Raw genomic sequence first — 25618 nt, forward strand, 5'->3', positions numbered from 1 at the left:
ACAAAGCGGAAATGCCATTCTGGGAGGCACAGGCTTGGGGAGTGGGAAGGAGTTTAAGTGGAAAAGGAGCAAATTTTTGAAATGCCTCTGCCAGAGCTGGGTTCCCCTCCCCCGCCTGCCCGCCTCCAGCAGCAGCCCCGCCCCCAGCACTGCTTTAATCCAGAGCCAGAGTCGGGAGGGTCTCCGGTTCCCTTGGTCCCAGCCAGCCGCCTCCTCTCGCCCAAGGCCAGCCAGGGTGGAGTAGGGCCAGCACGCTGAGGGCCAGGCCTTTGCGTCCCTGCCCACCCCTGCAGAGACCTGCAAGCAGGCTTCTTCCTGGCTGTGAGGCCGGGTCTCTCCTCCTCTCCCCACAGGAGTGGAGACCCCGGAAAACCCAAGGACTCCCTCTAGCATCCAGCACAGACAAATTCTCAGGCATGGCCCAGCCAGTTCCCATCTGCTTCCTGGGAACCTTGGGTGCTAGCTGGGCTGAGGACAGGTCAGGGTTTTGGAGGGGTTGGACCCACAGCTCCATGCCTGACTTTGGGGCAGAGACCCTGGGAACAGCAGGAGGGGATGCCCGAGGTAGTATTTCCTAGTATTTCCCTGACAGCTGGCTCCTCTCATGGGGGAGTAGGCAGTTTAAGAGTGACAAGGGGCCAGTCTTGGGGAGGGCATAGGGTGGCAGCTGGTTGCCCCATTCCTTCTGGGTCATGAGTCCCACTGCTCCTTACTCCCCGCAGGCCATGAGTTCTGCCCACGTTCCCTGTGAAGTTTTGAGGAAATGGAGATGTGTAGGTCCCCCCATACCCAGTTTTTCTGGAGGGGAGAACAAGGAATCTTATTGTTTTTAAGATTTTATTTTTAGGAATCTCTGCACCCATTATGGGGCTCAGACTCACAGCCTTGAGATGAAGAGTTGCCTGCTCTACTGACTGAGCCAGCCAGGTGCCCCAAGGAATGTGATTTTTTAACAAGCTGTCTGGGGCCCCTAGCCCAATCCCTTCCTTTTACAAATGGCACACCTGGCCACCTGAGTCACCTGAGCTTTGGGTTTCAGGTATGTGTTTCAGGTGTAAGGGCAGCTGTGAGTCCATCATGGGCTTGTATATAGGCCATGCCTGAGGGTTCCCTGCAGGGCAAAGCCAGGTCTGCCCCCACTGCATCCCTACCATTGTGGTGTCTGTAAGCTCAGCAAGTGGTCCAGCATGACAACTGGAGACTCTGGAGATAAGGCACTGAACTGCCTGGTTCTGGAGCAGGTTCTATCCTAGACATCCCTGCTGACTGTTGTGCAACCCTGGACACGCTCTGGGACTCTGGCATCCCCGATTGTGCTGTGTGGGGTAGTCGCTGACCTGCAGCCTCGAGCGGGAGGACTCCGGAGAACCAAGGTGCTCTCTGCTCAGTTTCCCTGTGGTGGTTCTTCCTTCCCCCTCACTCCCGGCAACATCTCCCCCTCCCACCATGTTGTTGGCAAGGGGGTTAGGCCTGGACAGCACTGACTGAGGGATTAGGGTGGGAGCAGAGCTCCTAGGCCAGAACTGGGGGGGGGGGGGAACCCTTCGGGGTGGCTGGGTTCAATTGGGTGGAGCAGGTGGGAGATGGTGAGCCCTTGACTACGGGGTATACCGGAGCCTCAGGCACATCTGGTGGAACGGGATAAGCCCTGTGGCTCTGTGCCTCTTGAATTAGGGGACCCGTTGGGAGTTCTCCGTCTCCCTGCCTTGAGTCTTCCTTTCCTGGGGCTCTTACAGGGTAGGCCTGACAGAGAGGGTGAGGTGGACATTATTAGTTTTCTGCCAGCTGGGGTATGCCCCTTCCCTGGTACTTCTAGATTCAGATCGGAGTCGGGTGGCCCGACGGAGACTTGCGTAACGCCAGGGTCTGGTGGGTGGTGAAGGCAGAAGTCGGCTGACTTGAGGCTAGCTTTTGGGGGGCTAAATGGGGGAGGTTATCCCCACAGTCTTCCCAGAGGAGGGGGCCTTGGCTTAGTCCTTGAGGAGGGACACGTTCCTGCCCTGGATGGCGGGCGGAGAATGTGCATTTGGAGAAAAGGTGACATCCCCGTGCTAGCCTCGAAGGAGCGGGTGCGGGTGCGGGGCGTTGGGAGCGGTCCCGTTGGGTGGCGCGCGCCCGCGTCCCCGGAGCCGACCGGCGGCTCATTTGCATGGGGAGCCGCGGTGGCCAATGGGCGCGCGGGGCCGGGCATGCTGGGAGCCGGGCTGGGAGCAGGGCTGGGAGCCGGCTGGGGCGGCGGGGCGGGCGGCGGGGCGGGCGGCGGGGCGGAGGGGCGGGGCGGGGCGGGGCGGGGCGGGGCGAGCCCAGGGGCGGGGCGAGGGGGCCGCGCTTCTCCGGGCGGCGGCGGCGGCGGCAAGCGTGGTGACCGGACCGTCCGACCAGCCCGGGGCCGCCCCGCAGCCGCCGCCGCAGCCGCCCGCGGCCTTCCCGGGCGCCCGCAGCTCGGTGTGCGCCCCTGCGGGAGGCGGGGCCCGGCCGCCGGACACGATGAACTACCTGGTGAGTGCGGCCGACGCGGCCGGGGCCGCAGCGGAGTCCGCGCGCCGCCGACCGGCCCCCCGGCGCCCGCCCTGCCTGCGCCCGGGGCGGTCCCCAGCGAGGAGTCCAGTGAGTGGCATTTCCTGCCGGACCTGCGGGTCCTGGGAACCGCTGGCCGCTGCGGCCTCGGCGGGGCCGGCCAGGCGGGGCTCCGAGGCCCTGGAGCCCTCTCCCGCGTGGCGGGGCGCCCGGAGGCAGGGCTGCGAGGATCCCGGGGCCGTGCGCCCACGGGGCGGTGGGGAGGGCGGGACTCGGGGCCGCTGGCCGGCAGGAGAGTTCCTGGATCCGGGAAAGTTGCTGGCGGGCGTCCCGCTCTCCCCCTGCCGGCCACCGCCTGCCGGGTGACCTTGGGCCTGCGACACCCGCCTCCCGCCTCAGTTTCCTCGGCCACGGGGACAGGTCCGAGATTTCCTTGGACCACGAACTTCCAGGAGGCGTGGATTTCCAGGAAATGGGTGGCGGTCCATCCCTGTCCGTCGGTGTGTTCTGGAGTGGGGAGCTGCCCCCTCCCCGCCCCCAGGCCCGCGGTTGAGCGAGCAAGTGTGTGGTGACCGAGGAGGTGTTGGTGCTGGCCGACAGCCAGTCCTGGGTCTGTTAATGATTCACCCTCCGGCCTGTCCCTGCCGGATTCCAGGCCTGGGGGCAGGCACTTCACCTTCACCTACCGTGGTTGCAAATACTGAGGTAGGAGCGGGATCCTGGCGGCGGGTGTGCAGTGTGGCATGGTGACCCCGGGGCCCAGCGTCGGAGGGCCCGGTGCATATGGAGCTGGAGGGGAAGCGAGGCTGCCATTTGGGTGTCCCCCAGAGCTCCCAGCCCCTCGCTGCTGCCTGAGGCACAGCCCAGAGCAGTACTGAAGGAGTTGGAGAAGTTGAGGTTTGCTGAGGGCTGGGATGCTTGTGGTCCGTGGAAGTTAGTGCCCGGGGAGATTTTGAGGTCTTGGATCCCAGACTGGGGGTAGCGGCTCATTGGTCAGTCTTGAGGACATGGAGTTTCTTTTTTCCTTACCCCTACCATGAGGGTCTAGGCTGGGAGGCACTATTCTGGTTTGCTGTGACTTCTCTGCAGATTTCAGCCAGGCTGGGACATGTTCCTCATCCTTCTGGGCCCGGAGACCCATCCTCCTGTGTCCATTTCCTTTCCCAGGTGGAGAGCTGACGATGTGGGGTCCTGGGGTGGCAGGGATGATGGGCTTAGAAGAACAGGTGTGTGCTGGGTGCTGGGAGTTGCTGCTGGCATGCCGTCCTGGCAGCAGCACCCACTACCCGCTTGCTCTGGGCAAGGAAGGAACTCTGTGGGAACTGGTGGAGGCCGGGCAGCCCCAGGTTCTGCTGGGACAGTTACCCTTGGTTCTAGGAGGGGAGCTGGGGCCTCTGGCCATTACAGTTTGTGCTGAGCCAGAGTGCGAGTGCTGTGGGCTGCTAGGACCGTTTCCTTGGGCCTAAACAGGGGATTGAAGCAAGGTCAGCGCCACTAGGGCATCCCTAGTGGGAAAAGCCCAAGACAGCTGCTCTCCTTGTTATACAGATGGGGAGACTGACTGAGGCACAGATTGGATTTAGAACTTGGTCTCCCGGGGATCCCTGGGTGGCGCAGCGGTTTGGCGCCTCCCTTTGGCCCAGGGCGCGATCCTGGAGACCCGGGATCGAATCCCACGTCGGGCTCCCGGTGCATGGAGCCTGTTTCTCCCTCTGCCTGTGTCTCTGCCTCTCTCTCTCTGTGACTATCATAAATAAATAAAAATTAAAAAAAAAAAAAAGAACTTGGTCTCCCGGTATGGCCCCATGCTCTGCCTCACATGTGCTCTACCGCCCCCTCCCTTGGATTGGGGGTGCTCTGGTCCTTAGGGTGCTGCCATGCTCTACTGGCCACCATCTTGGTGGGGTCCTTCTGGCATCCGTTGTCTAGGTGTTCCTACCACCCTTTTCTCTTGGGCCTGAAAACTCCCTCCCCTACCTCCCAGGAGCCCACAGCCAGTGGGAGCAGCCAGAAACAGAGGCCAGGTGTGCTCCCCAGGAGGCTTCTAGAGGGGTGAGGGACAGTGTTGGAGTCACACTTGGAGAACAAGGTGCAGGGTCAGGGGAATAGGGATTGTTCTCCAGCAAAGACACAGGCCAAGATCCTCTTTCTCTGGGCCCTCCAAATAAGGGGCTGAAGGGTGGACTCCCTTCAAGGGAGGGTATGGGGCTGGGCCCTCTAGCACTGGAGAGGCCCTGGCTCTGCTATCTTGCTGCCCTGATTCCCTTCCACTTCTAAGGGGTGAAGTTCTGGCCTGGAGTGGAAGGAGTTCAAACAGTGGAGGGGCAGGGCCCCATTGCAGACCCTCATCTCCACAGTGCATCCCAGAAATCAGGGGTTTGATACTTTTATCTGAGCGAGAACCCCACTATTGTGCCTTTTGTCCCCCTCCATTCCTGCTCAGGTGGATGGTGCTGCTATAAGGGTTACCGCAAGTTATCATTTAGGACTAGAGAGTAGCAGAACTGCAGGGGGCTTTGAACATCGAGTTGGAGAAAATGGGGTCTTAGGAGTGAGATCCCTCCTGTCCCCCCTTGAGCCATTCCTCCCGCCTCTTTCCCTCCATGATGACATATCTGGGGCTGGGTTACCCCTGAAGTGTTACCCTGAAGTCTCATGATGTTGAGCCCCCTCCAAAAGACCACCCAGCCCACTCAAGAATCCTGAGTCCTCCCCACAAGGCCCCAGGGACAGAGAAGGAGAGTAATGAGTAATCAAGTGCAGGTCTGGGTTCTAACAGCCTGGGGCAGTTCCCTGGGCTGGGTGGCAATGGTGAGAGTTCTAGAGGGTTGCTTGTTCTCACCAGCTGTGGGGTGCTAGGGGCCCATGTCTGCCCAGTCTCCCAGGGACAGTGTCTGGGATGCCCTGGCAAGGGTGGGAGCAAGGTCTTGCTTCTGACTCAAAGCTGGCCCGGGACACAGAAGCAACTGCTGTGGCCGCTGCAAACGAGACTACGCCACAGCTCCTGTTTGTGTGAGGGAGCTGCTGGCAGTGGCCATTACAGACGTGGGTTTTTAGTCCTTCATTCAACAGACCTGCCGCTTAGGTGATGAGTGTTAGACAGGGCCGAAGACCTGCGCACAGTCCCAGCCATGTCCGCTGAGCCTCCAGCACTTCTGAGATGGGTAGGGCAGGAGCTATGCTCCCCCTGGGACAGCTCTGGAATAGGGGCTTGCCCATGGTTTTGCTCTTTGGACTTGAGCCCAGACCCTGGCTACTAATTGTTCCTGGGGGTGTTAGGAGAATGCTGATAAGGCTGGCTGGGATGGAGTCTCATCAAGGATGAGGGTGTGGGGACTTGTGGGAAGGGAAGAGACTGTCCTCAGAGTGGGAGGGGATGGTCAGGACCCTGACTGGTGGCCCCCTGGCTGCTGCCTTTCCAGGGGGATTCCTGGGGCACCAATGAGTAGAGGTTGTGGACGTGGACTACCATTCAACACATGCATTGGGCCTGTGTCCATTAGCTACTAGGGGCTTCTTGGGACAAGCAAACAGTATACCCCAGAAATAATCTTGGCCCGAGTGTGAGATGATTCTGGGCATGAAGGAAACTAGTGTTTCCCGAGTGACTACAATGTGTGAAGCTCTGTTTGGGGCGTGTGTGTGTGTGTGTGTGTGTGTGTGTGTGTATTGGGGCTGAGCGACACAGAGAGAAAAGGCCTGTCAGGTTTCCACTCCTGGCTTCCAGGAACCTAAGCATCACCCCGGGAGCCATCTACTCTGCTTTATCATAGAGCCCAGATCTGCCTCTGCTGCTTCCTAACTGTGTCCCTAGCAGGTCACGTAACTGTTGTGTACCTCATGCACCTCAGTTTCCCTGTCTGTAAGGTGGAGGTAATCACAGTGTCTCCTAAGGTTGAAAGGGATGACCGAAGTATACAGAAGAGCTTGCTCCTATGGAGCTCATCGTTATCGCTGTTACTGTGAACCTGTCAGACATGTCCGACCCCACTGGTCCCAGTTCCCATAGAGTCAGGGTTTGGGAGTACCCATACAGTTATCCAGTGTTCCCCAAGGCAGAGACTCGCATAGCCATCAGATGGCTGCAGTCCTCCAGATGTGCCCACCTGTGGCCAAGGCCCAGCTACTCTGTGTCTGGGAGCCCACCTGGCCCTGGGGGTCTGGTGCCCATGGGGCCCTAGGACACAATGAGAGCTATTCTAAGAGCCAGGCCGGGCCTGTGGGGCAGCCCTGTTGGCTCCATTTGCAACAACCAGGGTGTTGTTCTGAGTGGGCCTGGCTGGCAGGCCACTGCCTGGGGAGTGTTGGCATCAGGCTGAGGGTTCTCTTCTCCCCCTCCCTCTGGGGTGAGTGAGCCGCAGATGGTCTTCCTGGCTGCTCCCAGGGAAGCTAGGATACCATCTTCTGCAAGGGGGCCATGCATGGGTGTCTAAGGGTTCCATGCCGAAGAACACAGCCCCTCCCCCCATACCCCCAGGTACTCCCCCATGGGTACCTGGGTCAGAGGGCACAAAGTAGGCAGTAACAAGATGCTTTGGTCACTTTGAGTTAGGGACAATGGGGAATACATGCCCAAGGAGGGGCATGGTCACCTACCTGGTGGAGTGACCCCTGAATGTATTCTGGAGGAATGGGACACAGTGGAAGGTTTCTTCAAAGCAGGAATGAGGTTGGCCAGAGACTTGGGGGTAAGTCAGGCAGCACTCTCTGTGGTCCCTTGGACACAGATGTCTGGCAGCGTCTGCCCAGACCATGATGGCACCCTGACAGTGTGCCCCTTTGGATGTCACAGCTATGCCTTGTTACAGGGTGGGTGGAGGCACCCGATTAGCCCAAGCTCTGGGGACTGGCTCCTCTGCCATGCAGGAGCAAGACACTGGGTCATAGGGAGCGTGTCTACAGCAGAAATGTTCAGGGGCTATAGGCTTTGCCCTGGCTGGGCTTACCTGCCATGGGGTGCCACCATCTGGTGACATTTACTGAGCTCTCCTGCATTGTCTCCAGCCTGCCTGCCACTCTGGGGCCACAACCCTGTCTCCCTCCAGCCTCTTCCTCCTCCAGTACCTTGGCTCATGTCCATCCTCTGGCTGTGTGCTCTTCCTTAGCTGGTGTCATTGTGCCTGGTTTTCATTCTTCCTGAGTCATCTGAAGTGTTACTTCCTCGGGGAGGTCATCTCTGACCACCCTATATGCAGTGGTCCTGTCCCACATTATTATAGGTGCCTGTTTTCCCCTGTGCCCTAACAAATTGTTCGGTGTTTGCTCCACTGGAATGGAAACCCCATGCAGACATGGACAAGCTAGGCCTGCACCATCTAGTGGAGCCTGGCCCAGCACCTGGCAGAGAGCAGGAGCTATGCACATCTTTTGTTGAACAAAAGAACAATCCTCTGAAAGCAGGACTGTCGTCTTAGCACAGGGGATCTGGGTATTCAAAGAGGCTAAGGGACTTGCCCGGAGTCACCCAGCAGTGGAGGGAGAGCCAGACCCAGGTCTGGTTTTAGCTGCTGCTGAGCGACTGGGAAGAAGGAAGAAGGATCAGGGAGTAACATGTCTCAGTAACAGCTGGGGAGGCTTAGAGGCCCAAAGCTGGGGTGCTCGTCAGCTGGAGCGCTCCGCACCAGCAGGGCCTGTGGAGAGCCTGCTTCTGGAGCTGTGGGCGGGGGCCCCAGCTGATGCAGACAGAGCAGCTCCTGGTGCCAGGCACTCTGTGCCACGTGCCCAGCCCAAGGGGTGCTTCCCAGCCTGGCTCCAGCCGCCCAGACTATACAGTTGCAGCCGTTGTTGGCCTTGACTGCTCCGTGAGCTCACACCAAGGGGGTGGGGGCTGGCCACCCTGGGTGCAGGAGGCCCCAGTGGCTCTCGTGGGCGTGGGCAGACCCTCCCCCTCCTTCCCTGTTCCCTACTGGACCTTGCCCTCTGCAAGAGCCTCCCAGCTTCCCTGAGCACCCAGCCCCTCTGCCAGCCTTCCCTGGGCTGTCCTCCTGAGAGGTGAGGGGCCTCTGAGGGGCAGTCCCCTCTGTCTGCACCCCGCCCCCTCTGACTGGGCTTGGAGGGGGATTTTCCTGTGACTCACTCTGCTGGCACTTCCTGTGGTCACCAGGGCAGGGGCTGGGGGGACCCAGTGGGGTCACAGGGGGAGGGTGGGCTGGGTGTCCCGCCCCCTGACGGGATGTGATTCCCTGAGGCAGGCTGCAGACCATATTTGGGAAACTTGCTTTCCGTGCAGGCAGCTTGGGGATGGGGCCCGCCGGAGGGGCGGGGGGGGGGGGGGGGGGGGGGGGGGGCATGGGCTGCAGGACAGTGGGACAGCCCCTGCCCCTGCCTGCTTCTCCTTGGGCTGTGGCCTCTAGACCTGCCTCAGCCTCCTCTGCCCCATTGTGCCTTGGAGCCTAAGGAGGTAGTCCACTGTCCTTTTTCAGAATGTATATTTTTCAAACCCCAAGCCAAGAAGTGCTCATTAAATACAAACTGAGAAATTCTGAAAAACAGGAAGAGAAAGCATCCTCCATTCACAACCGCTATTCTTACCCTCTCCTCAGTTTGTTTAAGTTCATGTGACATCTTATTGAGGCATGGTCAATGCTTCGGTGCGTGTATAAGCATCATAGTCATGAGGTGGGCAGTGTTGCAGAAGCAGCAGTTCTGAGGGCCTTCGCCCTGGTGCTCACCATGGTGCTGGGGCGAACCTGTCTTCCATGTGTAGCTGCCCACCTGGGCTGGCTTCTCCCCTGACCTGGCCTCTCTTGCTTCTCCAGCTGATCCCCATTTTTCCCCACCCTGGGAGGCCAGAGCAGCCCTGGCGTCCTCCCAACTAGTGCCTCCTTCCCTCCTGCCCTCTTCTGGGACCCTCTGGGACATCTCTGGGTCCAGCCTCATCCTTGCACTCACGCCCGCCGAGCAGTATAGCAGACTCCGTGGCCTGGGAACACAGGGGCCAGTGAGGTTCTGGACCTACTAGCCTGGTGTCTACCAGTGCTGGGGTCCTCCCGCCTCTGTCCCACTGTCTCCCCCAAGGCCCTCCCCAGGTCTCATGCAGGCCACTTAGCAAGGCCTCTCCATGCCAGGGCCACATGGAGCTCCTGTCCCTGCTCTGGGAGTATTTGCTGAGTAAAAGAGCCCCATCCAAGAAGCAGGCACTGAGAGAATTACCAGGAGAGCGCCAGGGTAAGAAGTAGGGCTGGGGGAAGAGTACTGCTCTACCTTGGCCATCCACTGTCTGTAATGAGATCCCTTTCTCGTTTTGCTGTATTTTCCTCATTGATTCCTTTGGTGCGTGTATGTTCCTTTTCCAGAAGCACCCATGCTGGTGACGTGTGTCTAGCGTCTGTCCTTGGGTCAACGTCTGGAAAATACATAGAGTTGTTTTGTAGACATTTATGATGTTTACAGAAAGGGTTCTGGGCAATAGATGGCCTGCTTGCTGTTCTAACTCGGGGGGCGTGGCCGACCTTCCTCACCAGATGCCCACCTGGGCGCCTGCTTGGGGTGCGGAGCCCCAGAGAAGAGAGCAGGATCGCGGGGATCCTGATTGCATATGGGCCCAATCTGCTTCGTAGTGGCCTTGGCCAGTCTTTTTCCCCTTCAGAGAACTTGCTGTTCATGTTCTGTAGGTTTTCTCCATGTCTTGTCTTTGCCTTGCTGGTTTGTAGAATGCTCCAGATTCTGGATTCATCCCTCTCTTGTCGTTGGTGACCTGTTACCGTGTCAGCTTTGTGTTCTCTCCTATCCGGTAGAAACCATTCCGCTTTGGTGAGGTTGAAATCTCTTTGTCACTGTTGTTAACCTTATGTTGTGTGCTTTATGGTCTTTGTTTTTAGAGTAGTGTTTTATAACTTTTTTGCACTTTGGGGTCACAAAGGTATTCTCCCCAATATTTTCTTTTGTTAGAGCTAGAGTTTTATCTTTCACACCTGGGTCTTTAATTGTCCTTTGTTTATGACATGAGGCAACTGTGGGGATTGATTTTTCTTACAGTGAGTGAGTTTTCTAGCACCATCCATGAAGCAGCCCTGGCCTCCCATGCTGCTGTGTGATAGCGCCTGTGGCGTCCGATGGGCTCCTGTAGTGTGGGGCGTCTGCGAGCCCTGTCCTGGGCACTGGTCCCACTCATCCACGGTCCTGGCACATCCTCACAGCCTGAAAAGAGTGTGTCAGGCTGACCTGCTTATAGATGGACCTCTATTTCTCCATTTATTCTAGAAGGATTCTTTTTCTTTGGTCAAATTCCTTTAAAAAAAAAATTCTGCTGGCATTTCTGTTATAATTGTAACTTATTAAGTAAGCTTGGGCAAATTGGCCTTTTATAGTGCTTAGTCATCCTATGGTGAATTTGGTACATTTTCTCCTTTATTCAGGTTTTTCCCTTGAGCCGTCTGGCAGAACGTACACATTTTTTGCTCTGAGGTCTCCTGTTGTCTTTGCTTGATTAATTCCTGGGTATCTAGTAGCTTGTTGTTGTTGTGTGGGCTTTTCTGTACTTCTTTCTCATCCGTTACTGGTTCTGGTTTGTTGGAATTATTACGTAGATGATCATATGGTCTGCAGATGATGACCACTTTGTCCCTGTGTGTCCCCTCCCTACGCTCTCGTTTTTTCCTCTCGGTTGGCAGGGCAGCAGGACTGTGGAGTTGGAGCAGCAAGGGTGTGCATCCTGTTTTCTTCCCAGAATGTGCTGGTCATTATTTTCATTATTGCTGTCCTCCCCAGTGTTGGTCTGGGCTGTAGCGTGACTTTAGAGTGGTTTCCAAGAGTATGTTGAGTGTCATCCCTGGAGTGTAGGTGGTGGCTACAGTTTAGGATTTTTGAGGTACTGTCCAGGCTTACTTGAAAACTGCCACGATCAGCTGGGCCTCTCTGCTAGCAGCAGAGGGGGCAGAGGTTCCAGGATCTCCTCAAGCCTTTCCTTAGTGCCAAGAAGAGTTACCTTGGGTGGCAGTTGGGCAGCCCGCCAAGCCCCTGGCACACATCCTCATGCCTACCTGTGTCCTCTCTCCCCAGAATGTGCTGGCCAAAGCCCTCTATGACAACGTGGCTGAGTCCCCGGATGAGCTCTCCTTCCGCAAGGGTGACATCATGACAGTGCTGGAGCGGGACACACAGGGCCTGGATGGCTGGTGGCTCTGCTCACTGCATGGGCGCCAAGGCATTGTGCCTGGGAACCGCCTTAAGATCCTGGTGGGCATGCATGACAAGAAGCCAGCAGGACCCGGACCCGGCCCACCTGTCACCTCGGCCCAGCCCCAGCCTGGCCTCCACGCCCCAGGTGCCCAGTACACACCCATGCTTCCTGCCACATACCAGCCCCAACCAGATAGTGTCTACCTGGTACCCACCCCCAGCAAGACTCAGCAAGGCCTCTACCAAGCCCCTGGGCCCAGCTCGCAGTTCCAGTCTCCCCCAGCCAAGCAGACATCTACATTCTCGAAGCAGATGCCCCATCACCCTTTTCCTAACCCAGCCCCGGACCTTTACCAGGTGCCCCCAGGGCCTGGCAGCCCTGCCCAGGACATTTACCAGGTGCCGCCTTCTGCTGGAATAGGGCATGACATCTACCAGGTGCCCCCATCTATGGACGCACGCAGTTGGGAGGGGACGAAGCCACCAGCAAAGGTAAGGCTGCCCTGTCATGACTGGGCAATCCCCTGGTGGGTTTTGCCCAGGCCCTGGTTTCTGGGTCCAGCCAAGCACCCTTGGGGTCTCCAGGGCTCCAGCCACAGCTGCATGTTTGGTCTGGGGCCAAGATGGGAGGTGAGTGTTTGGGAAATATGTTGTCTGTCTACTGAAGATGCACAGGCAGCCCACAGAGAAGACATCCAAGCTGGCCTTGGACCCTGAGGTGGTCTTCCGCAGACGGACCCCAATGGGAAGGTGTCCCCAGCAAAGATGCAATCTGTCAGAAGCCCAGAAGTCTGGAAGGGGTGATAGGCAGGACTTGGCTGATGAATCCTAAGTAGTAGGCTGGGGACCAACCCCCCAGAGTAGGGGGCGCTGGTGCTCCTGAAGACCAGATACCTGCCTGCGGGTGGAGGGTTTTGAGTTGAAGTGACTTGGCCAATCCATGTTCTGGTGAAGTCATTCTGCCCACAGAGTGCAGGATACTGGGCCTGGTGGGGGTGGAAAGAGGCACCCAGGAGTGGGGAGGTAACTAGGGGCAGTACTGGAAGGGGGGAGCTCAGGATAGCGGTTAGGCAAGAATGGCTGAAAATCCATAGGAGTAGATCACGTTAGAGACTTTTCTCTCCCGTATGTCATGGTTTATATATGAGTGCTATAGGGCTGATGAAGCACCTCCGTGAGCGTCAGGGGCCACACAACAGTCCAGATTGTTACTCCGTCCTCCTCAGCACAGAGCTTGCACTTCATGGGCCAGGATGGTTGCCTCCTGAGAGGTCAGCAACCTTGTGCCCAGGGGCTCCCATGAGTCCTCTGGGTGTGTGTTGGCTCCTAGGATGGGCACAGAGCACATCTTCGGGCATTCCTGGCTCCACGGGCACCCAGCCCTTCTCTTCTGGCCATGTCAGTGGGCCAGCAGAGTGACCTGTTTGTGATAATGCCTGGACCATGGGCAGAGGTGGGATGGCCAGAGTGGGGCCTCTCAGGTCACCTTGTGGGCTGTTGCCGGGAGAGGCTGGGCTGGGGGACACGGCCCCAAAGGCAGCACCCTCAGCTCCGCATAGGCCTGCCTGGGCACCCCACCCCCAAGTCCATCTGCCTGTGGGGAGGAGGCAGACTGAAGGCCCTGCTCCATGGGCCGCTCTGGGCTGGGTCAGGAGCAACCTTTTTTCACCTTTGGCCTCTGTCTTTCCTTGGCCAAGTCCCTTGAAGACTTTGGGAGGCCCAGAAGCAGAGACATCCCACATACTTTTGAGAGACAGAGTTGCCATACCCAGTTCTCCTTGTCTCCACCATGGCCGTTCCTCCATTGCAGCTCGCCTCGGAGGACCTTGAGAAACCCAGCCCGTGCCAGCAGAGAGGTCCCTCAAAGCCAGCCCAGGCCCAGCTGCCAGCTCACCCCTCTGTAGAGAGGAGACTGCAGCAGGCAGCAAGCCCCAGAAGCCCTGGTGGGAGAGGGCAGGTGCTGGGCACGGTAGTGGGCCCATAGAAGATGCTGCTGAACTCTTGACAGTCGGCTCCCTGAGCCCCAGACCGGGCCTTATGTGTGTGCCGTGTCTATTCTAGAGCTGCCTGTGTCTGGAGAGAGTGGCCAAGTCCTCAGGACCTGTCAGGGCTGAGGTGGGAGCCTTACCCATTCCAGCTGGGCTGTAATCAGCAGTCAAGAGTGTTGCCCTGCCCCTGCCTGCAGGATGCCACTTGGCAGCTGGCACACCTGGCCAGAGGTCAGGCTAGCTGGCTGAGGGTGAGGCTCCCTGGACACTGGCTTTCAGGGTCACTACCTACCTGCTCCTTCAGCTGCCTAGCCAGAGACGTGCCAGGCAGGAGCACACCATGCTGGACTGGAATAGCCCAGATGGGCCAATCCTAAGGTGGCTTTCAGGAGAGAAGCAGAGCCCTGCCAGGGAAACACCTGTCCTGTGAGGAGGTGGCAGGGAACAGTGCTTGGCTGGTGATCCTCGGGAGAGGCCACAGTCCATCTCCCTGTACACTCGTACTCAGAGTCTCTCTCTCTCTCTCTCTCTCTCTCTCACACACACACACACACACACACACACATACAGTATCCACACTTTGCATACCCTCAGGGAGGCATGCCCTTTCCTCTTCCCGCTTCCCTCCCTGCATCTTAACCGACAAGCTTGTCCTTCCAAGTGCTGGAAGCCCTGTGGGCCAGGAAGTGGCAGTGAGACCCAGGTGCTGGGTGGTGGACCCGAGCCCACATTTTGGCTGTGGGTTGTTTCCCTCCCAGGGGATGGGCTGGCACTCAGGTGACATCTGGGCTTAACTAGCTGGGCCCAGTGATAGGGCTGCTCAGAGCCTGTTTCCCCGAGGGCTCTGGCCTGGCTGGCGGCCCTGGAAGGAGAACCCTGTGTCCTGGGCTGGGTTGCCCTTCCGAGAAGCCTCATTGCTCCTGGCCTGGGCAGCCTCTGGTAGCATCTGCTTTTAGGTTATGATCATGAGAGCAGTGATTATTTGTCGCAGAAAACACATAACATGTGAAGAAGCCTGGAGAGGAGATGCCCCAATCAAGAGGTGATCACTGGGAATTTTGGCATGTTTTGTCTATAGCACGTTCTTTATTTGTCTTGCGCCAATTTGTATGCAGACTTTTGCATTTTGGGATTGTAGCTCCCACAGATGTCAAAAGCATTTTCTTGGGTCCCTAAGGTGATTGTGATGGCCACCCCAGATTTTACTGTGTCACCCCCTTGCCTTGCGCAGGCTTCAGGCAGTTTCTCATCACATGGGTGTGGATTACAAACAGATGATAACTGTGCTTCTCTGCCCACATTTCAAGGTTGTGCTTTTCATAAATCTTGGGCTCCCCCTCAGAAGTCTGGGAAACTGAGGCTCTTCGTTCAAGAGATCAGGTGGTGTGAGGAGGGACCCTGCCAGAACTGTGGGTGGGGTGAGGGGGCCCTATGATCCAGGAAGCCAGAGGGGAGTGATGAGGTCAAATGCCAGGAGCCGGGATCCCTAGGTGGCGCAGCGGTTTAGCGCCTGCCTTTGGCCCAGGGCGCGATCCTGGAGTCCCAGGATCGAATCCCACGTCGGGCTCCCGGTGCATGGAGCCTGCTTCTCTCTCTGCCTGTGTCTCTGCCTCTCTCTCTCTCTCTGTGTGACTATCATAAATAAATAAAAATTAAAACAAAACAAATGCCAGGAGCCTGGGGCAGAGTGGCCTGTACGGCTGGGAAAGAGATCAGGGTCACACCGCAGCTTTAGCATCTCTGGCCTGGGGTGTGGCTGTGGGCTTCGATGGCAGAAGCAGGTGGGCCCCCAGATGGAGGTGTTTTTGAGAGGTTCCTCTTGGGGGAGTGCCTCTGGGTCAGGGCCCACAGCTGTGCTGTGGCAGACACAGTTGAACTCAGTCCTGCTCCTGGGGAGCCCGGGAGCTTGGAAGGGGAGCCGTGTCCGGGACGTCCCTCACTCTGGGTGAGAGCTTAGATGGTCACCTCCTTGATCCTACAGCACTCCATCAGTGCTCCAGAGAAAGAGCCAAGGGTCCTGGGTGGGAGTGGGCATGCTAGAGTGGAAGCCGGCCTGGGTCACGTGGGGAGATGTCCACTTTGCAGAAGGGGGAGGCCGGTAGCTGAGCTGCCTGGAGGGTGACTGGGGGCCCAGCAGAATGTGGCCGGGGTGGGGCCTTTCCCGGTGGTTCTCTGGGCCTTCAGCTTGACTTCTCACCCCTGCTCTCTGCAGACCCTGTCCTGCCTGGGTCTCTGGTGTGTCTTTGTGAGGTTTTGTGTGTTCTCTACACCGTTGACGTGTGTGTGAGGGGGCATGTGGGTCTTGGGTCAGGGGTTCTCTGTCTCCCCCTGGGCACTGGCTGTGTCACCCACCCCCAGGGCCCTTGGGGCCTGCTAATGGGGCCTCAGGTGCAGAGCAGACCAGCCTGTGATTAGCGGGCTCAGCAGCTCTCTGGAGAGTGGGTTTCCCTAACAAGCATTTCCCCACTGGTGGCTGCCTTACAGTTTTTTTCTAACGGAGAACATTTGCTGGCCAGCGCAGCTGCTTACTGTCACCAGCTCAGCTGCAGGAGTGGCAAGCTGCCGACAGCCTGGGCCTGGGGTCCGGCCCCAGAGGCCTTCTGCCTCTGCTCCCTACTCTCTCTGTCTTTGGGAGGCACTGTGGGGGCTCTGAGGGAGCAGGTCCATACCCCTCTTCATGGGGCTGGGTCTCCACCTGCCCTTTGGAGTCCACAGGGCCCGGAGACGCCTTGGGTCTCGCCTCAAAGCCCTGCCGACCTGCCACGTCCCGCCGGCCCCCGCCTGCCCCGCCTGTCGTGTTGTTGGCAGGTTCTAGCGTCTAAAAATAACTCTGGAGGAGACTCAAGTCTGGGGCTCAAGGAGGGAGATGAGTCTGAGGAGGGCCGCCAACTCCACTTGCAGACACTCTGGGGGTGGGGGACGGGGAGTACCCCATGGAGGCGCTCGCCCCGGCAGCTAGCAGAGAGGCCAGGTCTGCTGTGCTGCCTGGGAGGTGGGCAGAGGATGTGTCGGCAGAGCCGTGCCAGGCCTGGGGCTGGGCAGGAAAGTGCGGGTGCCTCCAGGGGCTGGGGTACTCTGCTGCTCCTAGTGCTTGCAGACACGCAGGACACACAGGCGTGCAGAGCTGGCTGGCAGTGCCTAGGGGACTAGGTACAGGCACGAGATGCCAGGTTCTGGGGGCATCGAGCCCTGTTGCCCCCAGAGATGTGTGTGGGGAGGGCCTGAGTCAACTCTGTTCCAGACGTCCCTTTTGACTAGAGAACAAAAAAGCCTTTCTGTCCCGGAGTGCTGAGCCGGGAGCCTTGTGGGGGAGGCGTGCCTTGAGCTGGGTTAGACCCTGCCAGCCCCTCCCACTGGGCTGCAGGCTCCTGCAGGGCCGGGGTGCTTGCCGGGAAAGGAGAGGCCAGGCCGGTGAGAAGGGCTTTCAGCAGCTTGCTGTCCTGGACGCCAGGCCTGGGAAGCCTACGAGAGAGGGGAATGTGCTGAGCCCTTCTTTGGGCCAGCGTCCCCTAACTAAGGCCTTATCCTTTTCGGGTTAGTGGTGGTCTTGGCTGCCATGTGCGTGTGGTGTTCTGGGGAGCGTGGGGGTCTTGGTTCTAGTCTTGGCCACTCCCTCACACCCACACTCAACTTTCCAGAATAGCCTAGGATCTGGCCCTGAGGTCTGGGAGAGTCTTTGGTGGCCCTGCCTTCAGGAGTGTCCCCAGGATATGCTTGGTTGACGAGGAGGGTAGGGTACCACCTTCTGGAAGCCCCAGGCCCCAACTGTTGGGACCTTCTGCAGGCCATGTCTAGGTCCAGCCTAAGGAGGGCACAACCTAGCACTGTCATCTCTGTCCTAAAGCCAGGAGGTGGCTGCTGGGTCCTGCAGTTGGGGAGGCCCCTTGCTGGGCAGCCTTTCTGAGGAGGGTGCAGTGTGGAGGTGTTGTCAGGCAGGGCCATCCCAGTCAGGGATGACCCTCTTTGTCAGTCCCCATGGACCCTCCTCTGCGACTCTCCAGCTCATCCAGGTATAGACTACTGCCATTTCCTGGCCAGAACCAGATGCCTGTAAGCAAACCCTGGGGGTTCTAGTGCACCCCAGACACTGTATCACATCGAAGAAAGGGCAAGAATACAAAGGGATGAGAATACCCTTGCCTCTCCGTGGACTCTATGCCCACTCTTGGAAACAGCCCCCCTTGTGTGCCTCGCCTACCTCCTGCGGGTATAGCCTCTCCCCTGGGGATCTGAGGGTGGTTCCTGGAAGTTGGTGTCCAGGCTGGTGGTGACAGGTTGGTGACAGTTGGCTGTCTGCCCCCAGGTAGTGGTACCCACCCGTGTGGGGCAGGGATATGTGTTTGAGGCCTCCCAGCCAGAGCAGGACGAGTACGACATCCCACGCCACCTGCTAGCCCCAGGGCCACAGGACATCTACGACGTGCCCCCTGTTCGGGGGCTGCTTCCCAGCCAGTATGGCCAAGAGGTAGGTATTGGATCTAAGAGCTGGGGGTTTTTGGCCTGGCCCTGCTCAGGGAGCCGGGCTTTCTCTGCCCTGGGCAGGGTGGTCCTCGGGTTGGTACTGTGGGGTTCTGCTCTTCCTGTCCCCTCAGGTGGCCCTGGCACCTGTATCACTGCACCTTTTCTGCCTCAGGTATATGACACGCCCCCCATGGCCGTCAAGGGTCCTAATGGCCGGGATCCATCACTGGACGTGTATGACGTGCCCCCCAGTGTGGAGAAAGGCCTGCCGTTGACTAACCACCACGCGGTGAGCATTTGGGATGCTGGGGCCTGATGTCTACACAGGCTTCAGGTTTGACTGAATGTGTGCTGTGGGGCGGGGACCCACGTCTCCAGGCCTGGTGGCAGCAAGAGACTGGACTGCAGGCACCAGCTGTGCCCCTTACTCTCTGTGACAGAAGTGGAAACCGAGTGGTCCTCTGAGCCTCAGCCTGTGGACCTTCTGTAGCAAGCTCTTGAGAGGATCACACAGGGTATTAGCCAGGAGGCCACCACAGAATTGATCATTCAAAGCAGGACACTTCTAAGAGTGAAAGGGGACCAGTCATTATGAGGGGGCACCAGGCTCAAACCAGGACTGTCCCGGGTGAACCAGGGTGTTGTCACCCTGAATAGAATACACAGATCAGCCAGGTTCCTGCCACAGAGTAGAGAATACGCAAGGGGTGATGACGGTGGCGGCGGCATGACAGCTGTCCTCTCACCAAGCGTTTGTAGTTGCACAGTGAATGAACTCGTGTCATCCTCACAACCAACCTGTGAGAGAGTTCTCCTGTCTTACAGCCGAGCAGATAGGCACAGAGAGGTCAAGTCACCTGCCTTAAGTCACACAGCTAGCAAGCAGTGGAGCCAGGATCTTGAACTCTGATCTAGCTCCAGAGTTGGGCTCTTTGCAGTAACCTGTGTGGATAAGAACTGTTGACGGATGCTGCACCTGCGCCATGCCTGTATGTGTGCCTGGGTCCTACCCCAAAGCCCTGGGTGAGCGGGTGGACAGGCAGCCTTAACCATTCCTCTGCCCCCCAGGTGTATGATGTCCCTCCATCAGTGAGCAAGGACGTGCCTGATGGCCCACTGTTGCGTGAAGAGACCTATGACGTACCCCCTGCCTTTGCCAAGGCCAAGCCCTTTGACCCGACCCGCCACCCGCTGGTCCTTGCTGCACCCCCTCCGGACTCCCTGCCGGCTGAGGATGTGTATGACGTGCCTCCCCCTGCTCCTGACCTCTATGATGTGCCCCCTGGCTTGCGACGGCCTGGTCCCGGCACCCTCTATGATGTGCCCCGTGAGCGTCTTCTTCCTCCTGAGGCGGCTGATGGTGGCGTGGCTGACGACAATGTGTACGCAGTGCCACCGCCAGCAGAACGAGAGGCCCCGACGGATGCCAAGCGCCTGTCAGCCTCCAGTACAGGGAGCACACGCAGCAGCCAGTCGGCCTCCTCCCTGGAGGCTGCGGTGCCGGGCCGTGAGCCCTTGGAGCTGGAGGTGGCAGTGGAGGCCCTGGCACGGCTGCAGCAGGGCGTGAGTGCCACCGTAGCCCACCTCCTGGACCTGGCAGGCAGCGTCAGCGGGTGCGGGAGCTGGCGTAGCACCTCTGAGCCTCCGGAGCCACTGCTGCAGGACCTGCGGGCTGCTGTGGCTGCTGTCCAGGGGGCTGTCCACGAGCTGCTGGAGTTTGCCCGCAGCGCCATAGGCAATGCTGCCCACACTTCTGACCGCACGCTGCATGCGAAGCTTAGCCGGCAACTGCAGAAGATGGAGGATGTGTACCAGACACTGGTGGCCCATGGTCAGGCCCTCGACAGTGGCCGGGGAGCCCCAGGGGCCACTCCCGAAGACCTGGACCGCCTGGTAGCCTGCTCACGGGCTGTGCCCGAGGATGCCAAGCAGCTGGCCTCCTTCTTGCATGGCAATGCCTCGCTGCTCTTCAGACGGACCAAGGCCCCTGGGCCAGGGCCTGAGGGAGGTGGTCCCCTGCACCCCAATCCCATTGACAAGGCCAGCAGCATCCAGTCCCGGCCTCTGCCCTCACCCCCTAAGTTCACCTCCCAGGACTCCCCGGACGGGCAGTATGAGAACAGTGAGGGGGGCTGGATGGAGGATTACGACTATGTCCACCTGCAGGTAAGTGACTACCTTGCCCTGTCTCCCCCAGGGAATACTCTAGGGCAGCCTTCTGGCCTTCTCAGCTCTCTAATTCTGCTATCCCTGTCATAGGAACCTTGATCCCCTCCACACTGAGGGTTCTTGTGGCCAAAAGAGAATTTGGGCCCCAGTAGGCCTCAGTGAGTCCCCGTGCCACTCTCTGACCTTCCAGTCCAGATGCACCCCCCCCCCCACCCACTCAAACCCGTTCCTCGATCGACCTCAGGCCTTTGGACCAACATGGCCATGTTATCAGGGCCCTGCAGTGCCAGCCAAGGATGGCTCCTGAGCACCTGCAGGGGCTGCGCTTCTCCAGGGCAAAAGTGGCTGTGTTCTGTTTGGGGAGATAGATTTTTAAGTATAAGCAAAGACAAAGATAGTTCCAGGTGAGGGGAAATAAATAAAGCAAGGAGATGGAAAGGTGAGAGTAGAGATGAGACCTGGGTGCCAACTCAGTGCCCCAAGAAGAACCATTCCAGGTTGAGGATCAGCAGGTGCCGAGGATTAGCAGGTGCCAAGTGGTCAGAAATGGGTGAACAGGCCCTGTAATGCCAAGGGGAAGGGTTGGAATGTGATTTCTGGTGTAGGAGCTGGGGCAGGGAGAATGGTCTGGCTACATGGAGTATGCCCAGCCCCTTCCTGGGCTGTCCTTTGGTGAAAGGGGCCCAGAGAAGAGCTGGAGAGGAGCTGCAGCCACCACTGCCTCCTCCCCCTCCCCCTCCCCCTCCCAAGCCGTCCCTACTGTGGGCCTGGTGCCCGCCAGCCAGAGCCTGGGCGTGGCCTGCAGTGCCGCCTGGTGGCCACCTCTGAGGCCCCAAGCTCCACCAGGCCTAGGGGGCTTCTAGCTCAGCAGGGTCCTTGTGCCTTGCCTCCAGGGGAAGGAAGAGTTTGAGAAGACCCAGAAGGAGCTGCTGGAGAAAGGCAACATCATGCGGCAGGGGAAGGGCCAGCTGGAGCTCCAGCAGGTAAGGGTGCCTGGTTCACCGGCGTGGCGTCCCTGGGCTCGGGCGGCTTGTCTGCAGGGGCCCTGCCACCCCTCCCTGCTCAGCCGCACGGCAATCTATGTGTTGGGTGGATTTATACGTGAGTTTTGGGGGAACACATACAGAAAGGCATGAAAAGACCCGGCGCAGTACGCAGGGGCTGGTTTGTAGCTCTGCTCAGGCCTCCAGGGCGGCCTCTCTCCTGTGTTTGAGATGATACTTTGTGAATATTTACGTCTGCTTTCATCTCAAGGTTTTTCCATAGCATTAATCATTCCTCATAAGCTGTTGTTAAAGGCCACATAACATCTCTTACTGTTGAATGTTCACATTGAACCCAGTTTCCCTTCTTATAATGGTACTGCTGTGTTTATCTGCAGATGTAGAATTTTCTTTATACTTTAGATCATTTGAGAATGAGAAAGGGATTTTTTTTTTCCTTTTAAGAAATAAGGTAGTTTTAGGGGCACCTGGGTGGCTCAGTTAAGCATCTGCCTTTGGTTCAGATCATGATCCCAGGTCCTGTGGTCAAGCCCCATGGCAGGTTCCCTGGTCACAGAAGACTCAGCTTCTCCCTCTACCACTTCCCACTGCTTGTGCTCTCTCTCTCTCTCTCTTTCTTGCTCAAGTAAATACATATATTTTTTTAAAAAAGATAGTTTTATTCTGATTATGAAGATGATAAAAAGTTAAATTACAGACTAGCACAAAATAAGCACAGAAATATGACCCATCACGTTTTCCTGCACCCCACCCTCCCCCTGGGCGTGGGGAAGGATGGCATAAGTGAGAACCCGTGGCTCACACCTGAACCCACAAAGCCACAGCTTGTCCAGCTGTGTAAGGTAAGAGTCATAGTTGTGTTCATCCCAGGGTCAGTGTGAGAATTGAGTGAGTATCTGTCCCGGAGCCTGTGCACAGCTGGTCACAGCCACTCAGTCGCCTGGTCAGAACCAGCTCTGGGGAAGAGAACATGAGATCAGAGGGATGACTCCTGAGGCAGGGGCTGCCAGGAGTGGAAATTCTCCCCACCCCCTGCATTTATATCTACTGGCTGACAGTATGACCTGTTGGTAAGGGCTAGAAGTTGGTTATAAAATACTGAACATTCAGTTGACTGTAGAACAACGTGGATTTCAACTGCATGGATCTACTTATATCTGGATTTTTTTCAATAAATGTATTGGAGATGAGGGCAGTTTGAAAAAACAGGGAGATGAACCACGTAGTGTGGAAATACTGAAGCAATTCCGTGTTGTAAGGAAACAGTATATGATACTTGTAAAGTACAAAATAGGTGTTAATCAACTATTTGTGTTATTGATAAGGCTTCCAGGGAACAGGCTATTGATTAGTAGTTGGCCTTTTCAGAAGTTACACACAGGTTTTTGACTGCGAGGTGGGTGGGTCCCGTAACTCCCATGTTCTGGGGGCACATGTGCTATGTGTCTAGTCTAATTAAAAAGGAGATAGGAATATTCATGTTTAAAGGAAAGCATCTTGAAGAATAGTCACCATTTGTTTATGTGAATTTTGTTTTCTGAAGTTTTACAAATACTGTGACCTTTCTTCATTTTTTTTAAAGATTTTTAAGTCTTTTTTAAGATTTTAAGTTTTTTTTTAAAGATTTTAAGTCTGCACCCAGTATGGGGCTGAGACTCATAACCCTTAGATCAAGACACATGCTCTACCAACTAAGCTATATTTCTATAGCTCCTCCTATATTTCTTCTTCTGTTTAAGGTTTTTATTATGGGAAATTGAATACCTTTATAAAATTAAAGAAGGCAGTCCCCTGGGTACCACTCACCCACCCCCAACCCCTCTCAGCACAACTGCTAACCTGGTTATCTGGCACCCTTGCCCCACAAACCATTTTGGAGACATTACATCATTTCATCTGCAAATACTTTAGTGTTTCGTTCTAAAAGATAATTTACCAGGATTATATTTCATCAGATTATATTTCATGCAACGTCTGAGTGCATGGGATTCCAGGTGACAGCTATCCTTTTTTCTGCTTGGTGTATTTGATTTTTTTTTTTTTTTTTTTTTAATTTAGAGAGCGTGCGCACAAGCACGGGTGGGGGAAGGAGCAGAGCGAGGAGAGAATCCTGGCAGACTCCCACTGAGCACAGAGCTAGACACAGGGCTGGATCCCACAAGATCATGACCTGGGGAACGCTTCACCAGCTGAGCCACTCAGGCGCCCCTGTTTATTTATAACATCTACGTTAAAAACAAAATGTGGTTTTCTTTTTGATTTGTTTTAAAGTATATATAGATTCATAGGGAGTTGCTGAGAGAGTACGAAACTGTCCCAGGTACCCTTCACCCCGTTTCCCACAGTGATAGCATCCTAAGTAAATAGACAGCAACACCCAGACCAAGAGACCAATGTCCCTAACCACTGCGACTGCTCATTTGGTCTCCATTTCCATCATTTTGTTATTTCAAAAATCTTACATAGATGGAATCATATCTTTTGGGATCAGCAGAAGCTACAGGGAGACTCAGGGAGGCTGGTGCTCTGCCTGTAGCATGGAGGTGGCTTGTGTCACACACTCCTGCCGGGAGCCAGCCCTTTATTTCCTTTGGGCTGTGTGGCTGCGGTTTTCACTCTGCTTTCCTTCCGCCCCAGCTGAAGCAGTTTGAGCGACTGGAGCAGGAAGTGTCACGGCCCATAGACCATGACCTGGCCAACTGGACCCCGGCCCAGCCCCTGGCCCCAGGGCGGACAGGCAGCCTGGGGCCCTCGGACCGGCAGCTGTTGCTCTTCTACCTGGAGCAGTGCGAGGCGAACCTGACCACCCTGACCAACGCGGTGGATGCCTTCTTTACTGCCGTGGCCACCAACCAGCCCCCCAAGATTTTCGTGGCACACAGCAAGTTCGTCATCCTCAGTGCCCACAAGCTGGTGTTCATTGGGGACACACTGTCACGGCAGGCCAAGGCGGCCGACGTGCGCAGCCAGGTGACCCACTACAGCAACCTGCTGTGTGACCTCCTGCGTGGCATTGTTGCCACCACCAAGGCCGCTGCCTTGCAGTACCCTTCGCCTGCCGCTGCTCAGGACATGGTGGACAGGGTCAAGGAGCTAGGGCACAGCACTCAGCAGTTCCGCCGGGTCCTGGGCCAGCTGGCTGCTGCCTGAGGGCAGATGACCAGAGGGATGGGGGTCAGGGGAGTAGGGCAGCGAGGGTCCCAGCTGCCCAGGGCACCTGCCCTGAGAGGGTTGCCGTGCTGCAGGCATGGGGACAGGCACCCCAGCTCTGCCTGGGCCTGGTGCCCCAGACTGTGCAGGGATTTGTACATATTTATGATGGGGCAGGATATGGGACGGTGTCTCCTCAGAGGAGCTCAAGCAGAGCTGGGCCCGCAGGAACCGAGGCTGAGGAGTGGGCTGGTGGTCTTCCCTGAGTACGCTGGGGGCTAGGCCTGGGCACAGAGGCCCCTTGACCCACATGGCCTCAGATGACCCCTTGAGCTGAGTCTGGCGCCACAGGAGTGCCATGTCCCCAGCCCCCTGCAGCGCAAGCGCCACTATACCAGGAGAAAAACTCTAAAACACTATTTTTCATTATTGATTTTCCAATCATTTGACTAATAGTCTACATTTAAATAAAAATTTAAAAATGAAAAGCCTCCGGTGTAAGAAGTGTGAGAGCCAGGAGGGTTCGTGGATGTGGGCAGGTGTGTCCTTGCTCTGGGAACCACAGGGTAGGAGCAGCAGATTGAGGGGGTGTGTGGTGAAGCTGTGGGTGGCTTCTCAGGACGCTGAAGAAAGATTGGGTCCCTTCAGGAGAAAACTAAAGCCTGAGAAACAGGGCCTGGCCAGGCATCTTCTGCAAGGTGGGGGCAGGTCTGCCAGTGGCCCCAAGACCTTGGGAGCCAAGGCTGCTGGAGAGAAGTTGAGCCAACATCAAACAGCAGGACCTGAGCGCAGCGGCCGAGGAGGGTGGCGAGGCCTGAGGGAAGCCAGTGCGGACCGCAGGGCCTCCGGGAGCCTGCTGGGCTCTGCGGCCGCGCCTTCCAAGGCCGACTGAAGGCACCACTGGGGACGCTCGTTCCTCCTAAACTCGCTTTCACCGGCTTCACTCGGAACTTTGCTCTTAGAAGCTCATTGTTTCAGCTTGTGAGACTTCTTCCAAAGTGTCTTATTTGAACTACATGTAGACTTGGCCTCCAGGTTGGGGTGTGGGGGCACAGAGGGCCCCTGCCCTGGATCAGTGAGTGTGTCCTCCCCAGACTCTCGGGGTATGTCTGGCACCCAGGTGCTGCTCCTGGCTCTGACTGTCCTGCATGGGACCTTGGCCTCACTCTCCCTACCTCTATGCAGAAAGGGTAGGATCTGTCAGCCCTC

At 57.3% G+C, this 25618-nt stretch overlaps 1 protein-coding gene and 1 long non-coding RNA gene across 7 annotated transcripts in view; one reads left to right on the forward strand and one right to left on the reverse strand.

Annotated features, from left to right (window-relative positions):
- Positions 1-24897, forward strand: part of BCAR1 (BCAR1 scaffold protein, Cas family member) — a 36436-nt gene extending 11539 nt beyond the window's left edge. For 2 of the 6 annotated variants that reach the window (XM_025426848.1, XM_025426846.3), the window contains exons 2-7: positions 11518-12129; positions 17929-18090; positions 18259-18375; positions 19155-20252; positions 21149-21238; positions 23897-24897. In XM_025426848.1, coding sequence (XP_025282633.1) covers positions 11518-12129; positions 17929-18090; positions 18259-18375; positions 19155-20252; positions 21149-21238; positions 23897-24409 — 2592 coding nt within the window. In that variant the 3' untranslated portion in view covers positions 24410-24897. Of the gene's footprint in view, positions 1-2305; positions 2608-2943; positions 3223-9584; positions 9685-11517; positions 12130-17928; positions 18091-18258; positions 18376-19154; positions 20253-21148; positions 21239-23896 lie in introns of those variants that run through there. The other 4 variants (XM_025426851.3, XM_025426849.3, XM_025426847.3 and 1 more) reach the window with 4 other exon arrangements.
- Positions 8932-11511, reverse strand: LOC112646657 (uncharacterized). The gene is made up of 3 exons (XR_003127766.3): positions 9989-11511; positions 9721-9862; positions 8932-9439 (listed from the first exon to the last, which is right to left on the reverse strand). It is a non-coding gene; the product is annotated as an uncharacterized LOC112646657 (long non-coding RNA).
- Positions 24898-25618: the final 721 nt, after the last annotated feature.

The sequence above is a fragment of the Canis lupus genome, chromosome 5, assembly GCF_003254725.2.
Source record: "Canis lupus dingo isolate Sandy chromosome 5, ASM325472v2, whole genome shotgun sequence".
Classification (NCBI taxonomy): Eukaryota; Metazoa; Chordata; class Mammalia; order Carnivora; family Canidae; genus Canis; species Canis lupus.